Source organism: Tiliqua scincoides, chromosome 2 (genome assembly GCF_035046505.1).
Source record: "Tiliqua scincoides isolate rTilSci1 chromosome 2, rTilSci1.hap2, whole genome shotgun sequence".
NCBI classification, from domain to species: domain Eukaryota; kingdom Metazoa; phylum Chordata; class Lepidosauria; order Squamata; family Scincidae; genus Tiliqua; species Tiliqua scincoides.
This window is the reverse complement of record NC_089822.1, coordinates 205,198,430-205,214,320: the sequence shown is the minus strand read 5'-3', so window position 1 is coordinate 205,214,320 and position 15,891 is coordinate 205,198,430. Positions and strand designations below refer to the sequence as shown.

At 42.9% G+C, this 15,891-nt stretch overlaps 1 protein-coding gene and 1 long non-coding RNA gene across 2 annotated transcripts in view; one reads left to right on the top strand and one right to left on the bottom strand.

The window, feature by feature from the left end:
* The window catches only part of LOC136639766 (uncharacterized), a 52,601-nt gene that overhangs the window by 4,090 nt on the left and 32,620 nt on the right, over positions 1 to 15,891 (bottom strand). Inside the window, exons 3-4 of the long non-coding RNA XR_010793721.1 lie at positions 4,981 to 5,126; positions 4,005 to 4,073 (exon numbers count right to left, since the gene is read on the bottom strand). This is a non-coding gene — a long non-coding RNA (uncharacterized lncRNA). The remainder of the gene's footprint in view (positions 1 to 4,004; positions 4,074 to 4,980; positions 5,127 to 15,891) is intronic.
* Positions 1 to 15,891, top strand: part of CACNA2D2 (calcium voltage-gated channel auxiliary subunit alpha2delta 2) — a 632,244-nt gene that overhangs the window by 597,987 nt on the left and 18,366 nt on the right. Inside the window, exons 23-25 of the mRNA XM_066614251.1 lie at positions 4,611 to 4,671; positions 11,577 to 11,674; positions 14,770 to 14,860. Coding sequence (XP_066470348.1) covers positions 4,611 to 4,671; positions 11,577 to 11,674; positions 14,770 to 14,860 — 250 coding nt within the window. The remainder of the gene's footprint in view (positions 1 to 4,610; positions 4,672 to 11,576; positions 11,675 to 14,769; positions 14,861 to 15,891) is intronic.

Sequence of the window (15,891 nt, the reverse complement as noted above, 5' to 3'; positions counted from 1 at the left end):
TAGGAGGCCTAGGTCCTGGTAAGGAACTGAATGGAACAGCAGTCAAAATAAGAGGGTTTCACTGTAGGTAATACTGTCAGCATGTCACCATTAGGGATATCAGTGGTTATGTTTAGGAAACCTTGTGGATACATATTCAACCTGAGTTCATCCACTGAGAGTAGGTAATAGCTTATTCTATTAATTATATTCCATATCAGTATCATTCATATCTTGTACCCCAGTAAGAGCAAGGTATCATTGTTCCTGTGTGGTTTTTGTTGTTTTGGCCAGTAAATCTCTGCTGCTTTTTTGATCCTTGCTTGGCATAATGTTATGTAGCACAGAGTTTTTAACTAAGCCATTCATTTAAAGTAAATGCTGGTGTGCAATTAATTATGTGTGCTCTTAATAGCCAGCACTGACCTGCTGCCAAGTGTAATTAATTATTGTTAACTGCTGCTGTTCTGTGGGGATTGTGATTAGCGTTCAGATGTGCCTAGCAGAGGTTGATACTTACAGACCTGGTCATGTGTGGGGAGGTTTGGGTTATTGGGGGGGAGGGGACAACTACTGAGATCTGTTGGGGATTAGACAAATTCAGGCATTCCTTATTTACTTTTCAACCTCCCATTGATCCTTCGTTTACTCTTCTTTAATGCCAGGTCAGTCCCAAATGAAACAGCCAGCCTCCATTATATGATGTTTGGAATGTGTGTTATAGAGAACCTGGTTGGATAAGGATGTAGGTCCTGTTTGGTCCCAGTTACTTCCATGAGGAAGTGAGGTTGCTGTGGTCCAAAAGAATTCTATATATTTTCCTTACCAGTCACCTCTTGCAAGATACAGGGTGCAATCCTAACCCCTTATGTCAGTGCTTTCCAGCACTGGCATAGCAGTGCCAATGGGATGTGTGCTGCATCCTGCAGTTGGGTGTCACTCACAGAGGCCTCCTCAAAGTAAGGGAATGTTCATTCCCTTATCTCAGAGCTGCATTGCCCTTATGTCAGTGCTGGAAAGCACTGGAATAAGGGGTTAGAATTGCGTTCATAGTCTGATGTGGGTTGTAGCCTGATGTTGACCATGAATTAACTGATGAAATGTTGCTTCAGGTGCTACCATTCTCTGTAGTGAAGGTATCCTGGTGTATTTGTTTTTTAACTGTTTATGATTTTCCATACACATAATTAAAAAAAATAGTAAGTAGATAGTAGAAATATCTTATAGCAGTAGAAATATCTTGTACTAAAGATAGGGCGTTTTTAGTGATTGCTTCTGAACTTCTAGAACTTCTTCCTGGCTATGAAAAACGAGCTTCTTGGTTGATGGACTTATAAAAGTTGCTATTATTCTTATGTCTTCGTGTTTATGCTTTTTTAACTGATAAATTTTGAATGTATTCTATGATGTGTTATAGAAATTGTAAACCGCTTTGATTTTCTTGAAGGCAGAAAGTGGCATATGTATGTATTATTCATTTCCGTTGGAGTTTACTGCTACCAGAATTTGTGTTCTGGAAGTGGTAGCTGCTTTACAGCCATAGCAAATGGTGCTCCGGCAGCACAGGAAACTGCACACTTCTGGAATGCTATGGAGTGGCCCTGCACACAGCAGTGGGACAAAGCCCATCAACTCAAGTATGTCAGTGGGGAGGGTGGAACAGGACAGGGCGGAATGGGGGAAGGGTGGGAGGTGTGTTGGAGGTAGAATAGAGTGGCACCCAACGCAGGTGACTTGCACTGGATGCTATTCCCCCTGGGAGCAGCTTTGTCTCCTTGAACTTGTGCCAGCGTGGCCCCCCCCCCACACTATAGCATACACCACAGCCTGTTTTTAGTGCAGCTGCATGCTATGACAGGAGAAAAGATAGGATTGGACTCTAAGTTATATTTACCTAATCTAACTTTTTAGTTATTCATTAAATAGATAGTTGTGAGAGTGACTGGTAACACTCAGACTTAAAGCTCTGGGCTTGGCACATCAGCACGCTGCCAGCGTGCACTGTCACAAACGTGCTGTAAGGCACATTTGCGGACTGTAGCACTGGATGAGCACCAATGGTAGCCCAGCACTAGCTGGCGCCAGGCTACTGCTGGGCAGGCACCCAGCCTCTGCTGCTTGGCGGTTGCATGGACTGCCAAACAGTAGAGAAGTATGGGGAGAGGCAGGGAGGAGGCGTTCTGGGGAGGGGGGAGGCGGGCGGAGGGCAGGGAGGAGAGGAGGCATTACAGGAAGGTGGGAGGTGGGGAGAAGGTGGGGAGGAGCATTACAGGGAGGCGGGAGAGGGCAGGGGGAGTTGTGCGAGGGGGAGGGAGGTGGGATCGGTGGAGCGACGCTGCACTGGATCCAGAGCCTCCATGTTGAGCTTGCCGCCCTATACAGAGGTTCTTGATTCACTGCCCACCTTTTCATTGGCGGTGAACCGCCCACCTTTTTGTTGGCGGTGAATCAAGTAGCCCCATTGCGGGGCTACTCTCTTTACCCAGGGGAAGGGGACGAAAGTTCCCTTCTCCCAAGGAGCCACTGGTGGCTTGCCAAAGCGCACAGGATGTGGCGGCAGCCATTTTCGGCACCACTGCAGCTGTGCACCCCAGGCAGCTCAGGATTGGGCTGCCCGGAGGATAAAGAGGTCAGACAATTTGGAAGAAAGTAGAGAAGTCCAGGGATGAGTGGGAAATCTTCCTCCAGAGTGGCGTGGTGGTGGATGCCAAACAGAGGAATGAAACTTGTGTGTTCATCTGCTTTTGAGGTTTCTCTTTACTTCACAGGAACACCTTTAGACCAGTGGTTCTCAAATGGCGGGTCCTTGGCCCATGACCCAATTTCTGGTTGTTCATGAAACTGACAAGGTAGATTAGGCTATGTGTATCAAGGGGTAAACAACCTGCTACTGGGGGGGGGGCAGTACTGCTGTTCAATCACCATTATAGCCACAAAGGCTTGAGCAGTTGGTAAAGTGACTTTTTTTAGGTGGCTCCTGATGCTAAAAAGTTTGAGAACCACTGCTTTAGACCACTAGTGTTTTGTCTTCACCGATTATTGTATAAAATATATGGGGGCTCTGATCAACTGGGATTTTTTTCTTCCTCCCCTGTGGGTATGGTAGAAAGTCTCTTATTTTAATCAGATAATTCAGACAGAAAGGGAACTTGTAGACGCAACTTATCAAAACATAATAAACCTTAGCAAAATATTTTACTAGTCAAATGTACAAGCATTTTTAATGAGACACTCCTCTGTACCATTCTAGACATGCACTGAAAATTATCCGACCCAGTGTCAAAATACAATAATATGAAATAGAACTAATTAAAGGATTAGGTGCATGAATATTAGCTATTTGATTGCTTCTTGTGAGAGGAGAGGCTGGCTGTTCTTTCAGAAGCTGTACCTGTTTTTCACCTTCAGCACCTGTTTTGATGCTGAGATATGTGTTCCAGCTGTTTACACTGTTCATTATTTTAATAGAGCCTCTCTAATTGTGTACTTTGACTGCAATCCTATGCACACCTACCTGGGGCTTAGGGCCCAATCCCACCCAACATTCCAGCACCAATGCAGCCCTGAGGTAAGGGAACAAATGTTCCTTTACTTTGAGGAAATGTTCCTTTACTTTACTGTGTCTGCTCCAACAATGTAGGATGCCGTGTGTGCCCTGTTGGCACAGCTGTATCTTCCCTGGAAAGTTGGATAGGATTGGGCCATTAAACGCAATGAGGCTTACTTCTGAGTAGACATGCCTAGGATTGCACTGAATCACCGAAGAAAGTACTCTACATCTCTGAAACAAAGACAGAGGAAAAGAGACAAAAACAAGGATTTAGCATATATAGTATAGTGGAAAGTCAGCACCAGAGGAGCCCAGTTCCTGCTCCATGATTGCTTGGATAACATCTAGCTGCTCCTACCATACCTGGAAGGATCTGTTTTTATTCAGACTAGTGAGGGATGGCTATTGCAGTGCTTTGAGACCACTGTCAGTCAGAAGGCAGCTGCTGCACCCTCTACAATGCATTGAATTTTACCTCTATCTGATGGGTAAGTCTTTGGTTGGACTGTCTTCATAAAGGACCCTGGTTTGGCCATGTTGATGCCTGAAAAATAATTTTTGAAAATATTGTTTTAGTAATTCTCTTTCCGTATGAGCAGAGCATGTGATTTCTTTTCTTTGTTAATCTATAATAAGAGAGAGATGCCCATACAATCTACCAAACATACATATATATTAAAAAGTATGAGCACATATATATATGTGTGTGTAGATATGTATATGTAACTGAATGGCCCCCATAGCAATACATATACAATCAACCAAGTTACTTAATCTCAGATTGTAAAATGAAAAAAAACAAAAACAAATCGATAACTATCAAAATCTTCCAAATGTTGGCAACATATTGGCTATAACTTTCCTTCTTGTACAATGCTAGTTACCAAAGAATCTTCTCTCCTTTCTCTCTTGTTAAAACGAGTCAGTTATTTTGCCTCTTTGTTTTACTCCTGCCTATTTTTTCTTTCTCTGTCTCTTTTCTCCCCTACCCCACTTCTCTCTTTCTCTTCTTCTATTCTGAGAATGAAGCCTCTTCCCTCATTTCAAACCCCCGCCGGATAACGTTACCTTTCTGTTGCAGATTTTGAATACCTGCTGCCAAACAGCTTTGAGTCCGAGGGACATGTATTCATTGCTCCAAGGTAGCTTTGCGTGTGAGCTTGCTGAGGTGTCCATTCAACCACTTCCCCCCCAACACTGATCCTGGGACTGGTTCAGTTCCCCTTCCCATCCCTACCCTCTCTCCCTGCCACACTTTTAAATATTCTATTCCATCACTACCACTTCTCTTAGAGCTGACACCTTTTCATTGTGTCAAAGTCTTGATCATTTTTCCTTCTTTTCTGTGTCTGTTGTATGCCTGTGTGCCACTTGAGACTACAGCTGCCACCTACACCTTGTTGAGACATCGCTGTGGTTGGCAGCACACGTCCCGCCTTCTGTTTACTCACCTACATAAGAAGAGTATATATGTATGCCTGCATATGAGATGTATGTACACATACATATATAGGTATAGTTTCTGAAAATCCTCACAAAATAATCGAGACAGCCATGTATGGATCATGTTGAGATCTTGCCATCATGTTAGCTCAATCTGAAAAAAAAATGTATGCAATACATTATTTTGTCCAAGGCAGAAATACCTTTCTCAGTGCTTCTAGATTTCCTGTTGAATACTCTCAGCCACTAATTTCCAATGGAAGAGTTGTTTGTACTGAATATCCCATTGTCCAACTTATATAACTGGGTGCACATACCAACAATATTGATTTTGACCCCTGATTAGATGACCAAAATTTTTTTAACATCAGCAGGACATTTTGCCTGTGTACAAGAAATTGTGAATCTGGTTCAGTTTTATTGATGTTTTTGGATTCCTCAGCAATTTTCACAAAATACTTAATAATTATTAAACATTATGACAGCATTAATCACTCACTGTGCCCCTTTTATTACTGAAAATATCACAAGTATTAAAAAAATTTTCTATTACCTAGACCAATGTTTTTGAAAGACCAGTGTTTGAGCAGTTACAAAGCCACTATGTTGTACAAGTCTGCAATGCTGTGCATACTTTCCTTTGAGTAAGTCCTACTGGACACAATGGAACTTACTTTTGAGTAAACTTGCCTTACTGTATTGCACTGTAGAATACACTTTTTGTCAAGTATCTTGTACATTTTGTTCAGTGAGCGGTAGAATTCAAAGGAGGTGAACAGTAGAATTCAGTAGAATTTTTTAGTTTTTTAGTAATTGTCATCTATGTCAAGCAGTTACCGGGAGTTTTGTTTGTCTGCTATTCATCATAAGCTTACATAGAATAAGAGAACAATTTTGTGTGTTCAAGGTAAAAATCAGTCCTCAAAAGCTCTTCAATTTGAAATGTAAACAAGAATCCTATGGTTTATTAAAAAAAAAAATTTACAACATTATAGTCAGGTTTTTGGATGACATAAAAGAAGTACCAAAAGCATTTTTTTCCTCAAAGTGCTCCTTGCAGCACAATGTCTAATCAGGTGTGTTGCTCTGTCAGAACAAATAGATCACTGTACCATCAAGTCATAATGCACAGGGTCATGTGATAGCTCTTTAGTTCCAGTTGCACCATCTGTTAGCCCTTCAGCACCAATAAGACCAGGCAATATGCTAATGAAACTGTATGATATCTCATCAATACTAATATGGCCAGTAGCCCATGGTAATTTTCAGAAACCATATATCACTAACAATCTATTTGTGGGTGTGTGAGCACATATATCTGTACACATTTGTGTAGATATATAGGTGGATGCAGTGTTGTCTATTTATAGGTATTTGAGGGACAACAAAATCATTTGGGTAGCCAGGTTGTTTTATAACTACATAAGAGGACTTGCAATACTAGAAAGTCAAGAAGCTATCCTTGCAAAATAGATTTTCTTCACAGCTACCTCCACTAGGTTGCAATTACAGACATTTCTAGATAAACCCAGAATTTTGTCCCGCCTCTTCACACAAACATGTTTTAAATGCTATTGCATTTAATGTAAAAAAAATTTGTGGGATGTAACCAGTGAAATATATAAACAGTTGCCTTGGGCATGCATCACAAATAGCTGATGAAAGTTCTTACTTTTATCTTAGGTGAAGCCTGGGTATAAGTCAAGTGAATTATATATTTCTACACCGCTGGTTTTATTTGTCCTTTTTAGACACAAAGGTGTCATTTCACCTAAAGAGTTAGGTTCAGCTGTAGTTCGTTAAGGAGCTGGAATTGAATAACAAGTCCAACACATTCTGGTGGTGAACTGATTCAAACCCTGCAATGATTCAAATATTTGCAAAGTGCAACAGTTGGTACTCCAGCCGTTACTAGGTTGAAATGTGGCTTCTATGACTTGACAAATTTGGGGCTGTTGTTTAACAAGAAGTTTATCGTATGGTCTCCAGAACACTACTGCTGATGGCACGGTTACTTCTGGGCCTAGACATGACCCTGGAGCTATGATGTTCTTTAGGAAAGGCAAGCCTCCTCCTTGGAGAACTATGATGCATTAGGGAATAGCCTGGACTCATTTTTTCTGCATGAGTCAGGAACGCACCTGCTGGCCACAAACTGGGCAAGCTTGCTTATTCAGCTACATCTTTTAGTTGCTTTTCTATCCTTCAGTGATCCAGAGAGTCTTGCAGTTGTAGGGGATGTTCACTCTAGGTTTCTTCTGGAAAACTTACCTTTCCCGTAGGACTCTGACATACTGTTCCCCAACCAATCCCCACTTCACTTGAAGGTCTGTGATGCAAACATTTTCAATAACAAGGAGTTCTCCAAGTGCACAAGGCTCCTTCAAAGAATTATCACAGGTGATTAACAGTAGGAATTAGACTATATTTTTGTGTGTGTGTGCAACTGATTCTGTGTGTGCTTTGCAAATGTTGACTAGAGCTGATCTAATGTTAACTCCAGTCAGGCCCATTTAAGGATGGCAGCGTAGCTGTTTTCAACCTCAAGGTTTATCAGAGCAGCTGTCTGTTCAAAATTATGGCCCAGTCCATCTAAAATTGATGGTGTTCCGTTTGGAGACATGATTTGTTGTGTATAAGTAATTGACTCCCAAGTGGGGGATTATGAGATTATAACAGTATAGGGAGAGCTCCAGTGGGCCGGGCACTGAAATATGAAGAAACCTTGCAATTTCCTGGTTTTGGAACAGTGTTTATAAGATTTTTTTTAATTTTTTTGCTAGCATAAAAAACCCAGGAGGCCTCTAGAACTTGGCAAATTCAGTAACTTGTTTTGTTAGCATCAAAAAATCCAACACAACACTAACAAGAATTCAGGAAATCAGTCTTTGAATGAATGTGTACCTTTCCACTTCACACCTGAAGGGAAGCGAGGAATGGAACCAAAGGTTTTCATACTCTCCCTCCTGTCATTAGCTGCAGGCACCACAATGCAAAACCACTAAGTGAGAATGTTCATACGAACTTTGCCAATGGAACCAGCTAATGGAAAGCCACCAGAGGCAGTAGGAAGCTGGCATAATGCCAGGCATGTATTCACCATCCTTCATATATACATATGCATATATGTGCATGCATGATCACATGCACACACGCACTCTCAGAGGCCACCATCTTACACATGTTAGAATATGTATGACTCATAGCACATTTTGAACACTTTCACCTGGTCATTATTATATATGAGACATAATGCAAGTCTGAACGGAATGTGCATGTCCTTCTACATTCTAGAGCCAGCACCTATCTATCTATATGAAAGGTACAGATATGTCTAGAGCTCATATGTGTAAGTGTGTGTAAGCGGTATTTCCCATGCATAATCCTGGGGTAAAGCATGGCTGGCCATCTTGTTTTCTTATTGCTATGGTGAAGAGCAGTTCTCTGTGACTGTCCAGACAACCTCTGTGCACTGTGGAATATTGATTTGTTCCACAAATGAGACAGATCCTCAATGTTTTCTCTCATGCCTCCCTTCTCCACCCTCTCCTCTCCTGTCCCTACTTCCTCAAACAGTGGCGTTCTAGAGAATAAACATTTTGCAACCTGATACAGTACAAAAGTGCAGTCAGTTGACCCATCAGAGATCTTGCCCACATAGGATAGTAGCACTTATTTAAATTACTTGGCTTGCCTCTGATCAGAGCTACTGAAGAGACTATATTTGGCAAAGAGAGCACATGGTAAGTTGCACACTAGGTGTATACAAACATGCACTTCTTAGAGCTTACAGTTTTTGCTCTGCCATAACACAGGGAGTGTCAAAATTGCTATGGCAAAATAACAAAGCAGGATGGGTAGGCTGATCTCCTCTCATTCCTTTCACAAGTCACTTGGCCAGCATATAACCTTGTGCCCTTTTCTATAAGAGGCAGGTGAGTATCCCAATGATACTTTTACAGAAGGAGGGTCCATACATGGGTAGCCCCATGCCCAAAGGGAAACCATGCAAGAAGCAGAGCCCTCTTGCCTTCCAGTCCAGGGCCTCTCAATCACAGTCCTTCATAATCCAGACATCAAGGACTTAATCCACAACTTTCTCTGTGTCTGCCCTGCTCACTTCACCAGTGTTCCTATATGTAGTTGGGTCTGCTACTTCTGAAGACCCTCTGCCATCTTGGAGTATGGTGCATTCCCCACTGATACCACAGCAATGTAATCCATGCAGATTTTTAGGGTGGAACTGCGTTTTATGAAGGAAACAGGTTTCCCTAGGCTTGAGTTTAGCTCATAGGACTACTGCAAGGGGGAGAGGTGAAAATCTGCATCAGTGGGCAAGAAGGGCTGCCTGACCCTTCCTTCATCTGCCATTCTCCAGTGTAACTCTTTCCCCCTGACCTTTTTCTTCTTTTCCCATCGTCAGTTTTGACACCAGAAATAAGTCTGGGGGAGGGGATGCAGGGGAGAACAGGTGGACAAGGGACAGTTGAGCACTTTCACTGGATTCCCCCCTCTCCCACAAATGCCACCCATGCAGTACTGTTAACTGGAGCCACCTTGAGTCCCTTTGGGGAGAAAGGCGGGTAAAAATAAAAATAAAATTATTATTATTATTATTATTATTATTATTATTATTATTATTATTATTATTATTATTTAACTGGCAAACACTTTGGGGAAACACATTTCCCCAACTTGTAGTTTGACACTTAATCCATTCAAAACCCTGAAGCCACTTCCAGTGTTCAAATGTCACTGGCTTAAATTAACTGATACTATCAACTGCTTTCTTTGCAGACGGCTTATCAGTTAGTTAACGTATTATCTCCCTTACCATGCCCTTTTAAGCCGGTGACAGTCAAAAACAGTTCAATGCAAATACACAGAGAGATGTTTGGTGACATTGTTAAAGCATTAACATTCTGTGGAAAGATTTGATAACATTCAATAAAACATTCTATATTGCAAACAAGCAGTAAATGCTCTGTGGGAGAAACATACATGGTAGGACCCTTGGAAAGATTGCTTAAAGTCAATGTGGCACCAGCTAGAATGAATATTATTTCCAATGTTATCCAAATATCTTGTTTGATTAGTGTTATTCATAGTACTTGTATTCCAAGTGTGTAATTTGCATTCATTTGGTACAGATGCCACCAAACATCATCACTTAGTACACTGGAAGAACCATGGTCTCCTATTTTCAGTTTTCTGACTGGAGTGTTCAGTCCTCTCTCTAGAGGGGTCAGCTGCTACTTATAGGGTGCACAGGGATTTTAGTAGAATGCCCTTTCCATTTGGATATCCTGCTGAGGGGATCCCATTACTTACCTGAAAGACCACATTTCTAAAGTCACCTCAGAAAGGATTAAAGTAACCTCTTTCAAAAGAGAGAGGACCAAGTGGATAGATTTAAAAATTGCCTGACAATGGTAGAACCCTGTTCTTTGGGATCCCATGGTCATTTTCCTTGGGTGCCTGATAAAATCAGAAGCTGTTGTACCTACATGCAAGCCATGTTGAAAGTCAAAGTGAAGGTGGGCATCTCTGAAACCTCGGTAAGGTAGATCAGCTCCAAAGGACAGCTACTTTTGCAGCTGATTGACCCAGTCCCTAAATGAATAGAAAAGCTAGATGTGGTCAGTGAGTTCCTACAGTGCAATCCTATGCATGTCTACTCAGAAGTAATTCCCAGTGTGCTCAGTGGGGATTATTCCTGGGAAAGTGTGTGTATGGTTGCAGCCTCAGAAGCATAATACTGCACAAATCTAAAAAGCAATCATTGTGTAGTTTCACACAATGTTGATATTAGTGTCTTAACTGCTATTAGGAGCTCTTTCAGATGGTGGCTGATGGCATCAATGAATGAATGACTGCCACAATTTTTTTTTTTAATGTGGCCAATAAATTCCCCAAGACTACCAGCTGTTCTGGCAACAATTGACTCGGTATTATTTTATAGTCTTCTGAATATACTTGAGAGATGATCTAACAGCAGTGTGAGAAATCTAAATATTATCCCTTCAAGCACACACGCTTCTATATTCTGTGATTACTTGCATTAATAATGAGCCATAGTTGCACACAAAGCACACTGTGGTGTGTTCTGTATGTAAGGATATTTTTCTTACACGTGCTTTTCCCAATAAATTTTTCCTCCCTCACACACACTTAAAGGCATCTAGACAAACAAGTTCCAAGTCCATACAGGTACTATTGGCCTCATCACATACAACATGGCCCCCTGCATATCACATCAAGCTGGCAATACGTCCTGCATAGGGTAGGAGATGAATATTACTTCAGTTGCAATCCTCTGCACATTTACCTGAGAAATAAGTCCTGCTGCACACTGTGGGATTAATTTGGAGTAAACGTGCATAGGATTGCATGGTTTCTAACGCTACAAACCTCCCAGGCCCCTTCTCTCACACCTGTCTGCAAGCATTATTAAACGTGATCTTATGCACAACAGCAACATGTCTGGGTAACTGCCTCACCCACCTTGCACACAAAGTCATAATGATTCCAGTTCTGAGAGGAAGAAAACTGACAGTAACTTTTTCATCCTTCCAAATTACAAATCTTTTCACCGTAATCCCAGAGAATATTGCAAAGACCTCAACATGTCGGATAACAACACCGAATTCCTGGAAAACTTTATCGCCCTCATGGAAAAGGTGACGCCTGACTCCAAGCAATGTAAGTACTCCAGGAGCACACGGTGGATACACAGCAGCATCTTAGGAAAGGCTCGGTTTGGAGGGGGGTGTGTGTGAGAGGACCAGAAAGAACTAAGAAACCAAATGTTCCTTCTGTTTTAGTAGGCATAAAAATAAATTAGAGGAGAGCTCTGTTTGCTAAAAGTTGTTTATTTAGATAAAGTATAGCATACCCCATTGACTATATGTCTAAAGTGTGTTCCTGGGTTATTTTGCACAAGCTTGCATCTCTAAGAATGGTTGTAGGATCAGTTACCTGGACCTCTTGAAAGGGTAATTTAAACAATTAGTGATACCCATTAGGATGAGTCAGATTAATAATTTAGTACCACTGCTCACCAAACATGATTATGACAGGCTGCAGGCAAACCAGCCTCTCCAATCTCACTGTCATTTCAATCAGGTCATAACCAGTGTTCCTGGTAAAAATTGCAGGGTCTATACAGAGCCCCCTTGGAGCTGTGTGGCAGCAGCTCTGGAGCACCCAGCAATTCTATCATCATCAAGGTCTGGAGTGCCCTGATGGAAGCTGTGCAAGGTTCCAATTTCAGCTGCACTGTCATGCGGCTGCACAGTATACGACAGCCATTATGGCCCATGTTAGAACATGGCATGAGAGCACTACATAAACACAGCAGTCTGGTCCTGAGAGAAAGGCCCAGATAAAGGTAAACAATCATTTCATGCATTTGTATTTGGCAAGTGCATATATTTGTCATTTCCCACAGCTGAAAAAGTACTGAGATTACACTGCAAGAAAGCAGACCTCCAACTTTTTACATTTAAAACAACTGAGTAGTGACAATTAATGCAACAAACTGGAAGGTTTAGGCATCCGTCAGGTTTTCAGATGTTTCCTTCCTTAGAAAGCAGGTTTCCGTTAGATGACCTAAAGCAGTGTTTGTCAACGTTTGTCCTTGCCGTACCACTTCACATGGTCCACCTACTTGATATACCACTGGAAGTAACTGGTGATGACATCTTCACCAGTTACTTCATGATTGGGAGGCCAGATGAAAAAAGCCCAAGTAAGAGGCTCAGGTGGACAGGAGGGCTTTTTTGAGCACAGAAAAGCATGCTGTGGAGCTTTGCCAGCTGAACTGAGCCTTGTACCACTGTTTGTTGTGTCACATTCCTGGTGTTGCTGCCAGGCAGCAGGTGTCCAGGGGTCCTGTAAGTACCACCAGGACCACCTCAAGTACCACTGGTGGTACACGTACCACTGACTGAGAAACACTGACCTAGAGATCCCCTTCTAACCTCTTCATAATACACACACTACTTTGAGGCTTCTGACTCTTTGTCAAACTCTTCATGTGACTAAAGGTCCAATCCTATCCAACTTTTCAGTACCGATACAGCTGCAGTGCAGCCCTGAGGTCAGGGAACAGACATTCTGTTACCTTGAGGAGGCCTCTGTGACTGCCCCCCACCACCACAGGATGCAGTGCATGTGCTGTTGGCATGGCTGCCCCAGTGCTGGAAACTTGGACAGAATTGGGCCCTAAGAAATGGAAGCATTCAGGTCACCCAGCTCTCAGCACAAAAGACAGGCAGCGCAATCTGAGAAGTAAGTAAGCCCCAGAGAAGTAAACCCCACACTAGTAAGTGGCAGCCACAGAAATACATTGCTTAGCATGTGCACTCCCTATCTGTGGCATCACCACTATTGCGTGAAGCAAGTGAAAGACCTAGTGCTGTAACTGCTCACAACTGCCACTGCAATCTAGGGCAAGTGTATAGGAAGAGCTTTCACCATTCATTTACCCCTTGCAGCAACAGCACCAAAGAGGATCTTCTAGACATTCCAAGCCTCCTTGTCAGTGCTGCCCACCGCCATTATGCCAAGGGAGGGGAGACAAGTCACACGCTTGCCCATATAGTAGTAGTACTGGGGAGAGTGGTACTGAGAATGATGCCAGCAGTTGCCTGATTTATTGGGACAACTTCATTATGATGGAAGGATCTGCTGTACAGAGGATGGAGCTCTTCTTTGGCAAACATCCCTGCTCATCCGACTGTGTTATTATCTGGTGTTCCTACCTACATGATCATACAGATCTGATCTGAAGGACTACAGTAGAGCTGTTCAAGAAGCCAAAGACTGGTACACCAGTAGGTAGCAGCAGAATTGGAGATTTTTCAGTAACGCAAGAGCCAAGTGGAGAATGCTAAGTGGGGCACCCCTCCATTAGACGAGAAGATGTGGGTTGCATTAGTGGCAGACTGAGGAGTGGTGAGAGGGTAACTGATCCAGGGTGCCCTTCCCCCCAAACCTGCCACTGCTACACCCTCCCTCCAGCCTTTCAGAAATGAAGCCCTTACTGATCTTCTTACCACTTGCTAAATGTGGGTGGAAAGTGGATCACCCACCTTCTTACCTTGCTCCAGGCAGTTTCTTCCAACATGGAAGTGCAGGAGTTCCAGTTTGATTTATAGGGACTGCGCAAACAAAAGAGCTCTTTCATTTGTGAAGTTTCTTTAATTTGAAAGTGGAAGTCCTGCACTTTCTCAACTGAAGAAACTCTGCAAGGAGTGTAGTAAGCGGCTGCTTTTTTCTTTGTTTGTAATGCTACAAACATTACATACAAGTGGTGATGGACCTGAGGCTTTCTGGTTCACACTGCCACTGGTGCTAAGGCAAGTAACCAACAACATTGGGAGGAACAGCATAAAACTAAAGCACTGGAATACACTAGCATAACTTCCTTCGAAGGAAGCTCTTGTTCCTTCCTCCACATGTGAATGAGTACCGAAAGAATCTGTGTGCCCAACTAATAAAGTGATTAGAGCCAATAAGCAACTCTCCAACCCAATGGTCCCCTCTGCAGGGTGTGCTAACTGCTCATTAGTGAGCCTTTTGAATATTCACTCCCCACCTGGCACTGCAGTCTTTGTGCCAAGGTTTAGTTACTGCAGAAGGTGATCCAAGGAGTCAAGCAAGACTAGAAGGCAAAATGGATTCCCATCCATCACCCACTTTACTTGCGGTTTTGGAGATGGACTTTCCTCATAGTTATCTGCTAAGCAGTAATCCAGCTTGGAGGATATTTCATCTTCCCTTTCTCTTTCAAGGTGATAACTTCCGCCTTCACAACCTTATCCTGGATACAGGAATCACCCAACAGCTGGTGGAACGAGTATGGAAGGACCAAGACCTAAACACGTAAATATGATCTCAGTTCTGCAACGTCTCAAACAGCCTAGCAGTGATTTTGTGTCGGAAGGAGAGGACCTTCTAGCTGGAAACAGAGTAACTACTTTTTTCACCATGCAACTCTCTTTTGAAATGGGACCCTAACAGGTATATGCAACTGGGCTAAATTCACTGCCCTGGAGGTCAAGATGGTAACATGTGGCGTGCCTCAAATGTTTAGGGAGATCAGAGCTTAATGCTACTGAGCAGAGGTCTCCAAACTTTTCAGGACAGGGACTACATTGTATTTTTACACATTTTTGTTGACCCCCCCCAAAAAAAATCGGTTCTATAAATGATTGAATGAAATTTAAGTGAGCGAATATGTTTTACTTGGATCTTTTTTGTAATCAGCATGATGTGATTCAGAACAAAAGAGAAATGTGACCATCACAAAGAAACAATGCCCTGCTTACACTGAAAAATGACATATAAGGAGTAAAAATGTCAAGCGTTCGCAAATGCTCTGACCAAAAAAAAGTTGCTGTGGGATAAAATCTTGTGACCAGCCAGATGTGGCCGCCGGCTGTAGATTGGAGACCCCTACCATACAGCAGCGGTTCCCAAAGTCCTACTCCAACTTTGGGACCCTGGTGTTTGCGGGGGTGGGGTAGGGGGAGCCCTGATGGTGCTGCAGCCATTGCAACACTGCGGGGACCCAAGGACTTTTATATTTACCTGGGAAGTTGCACTGGCCTTCAGTAGAGTCTGGGAGGCTTGCAGCCCCCTCTGTGGGCTTCCCCATGTCCACACAGAGCTTGGCAATTGGAACCCACTTCCAGTTTCCGATCAAAGCTCCAATCAGAAACCAGAAGTAGGTTTCAATCAGTAATTGGAGCTATGTGTAGCCACGGGGAGGCTGTCAGAGGGAGCTGCAAGCCTCCCAGACCCTGCCAGAGGCCAGAGTTGGAGAGGAGCTTTTGTTGGTAGAAATTTTCCCTTTGACCCCATACAGCACTGCTAACTGGATCTTGCTGTGAATTCCAGTGCTATAATGATCA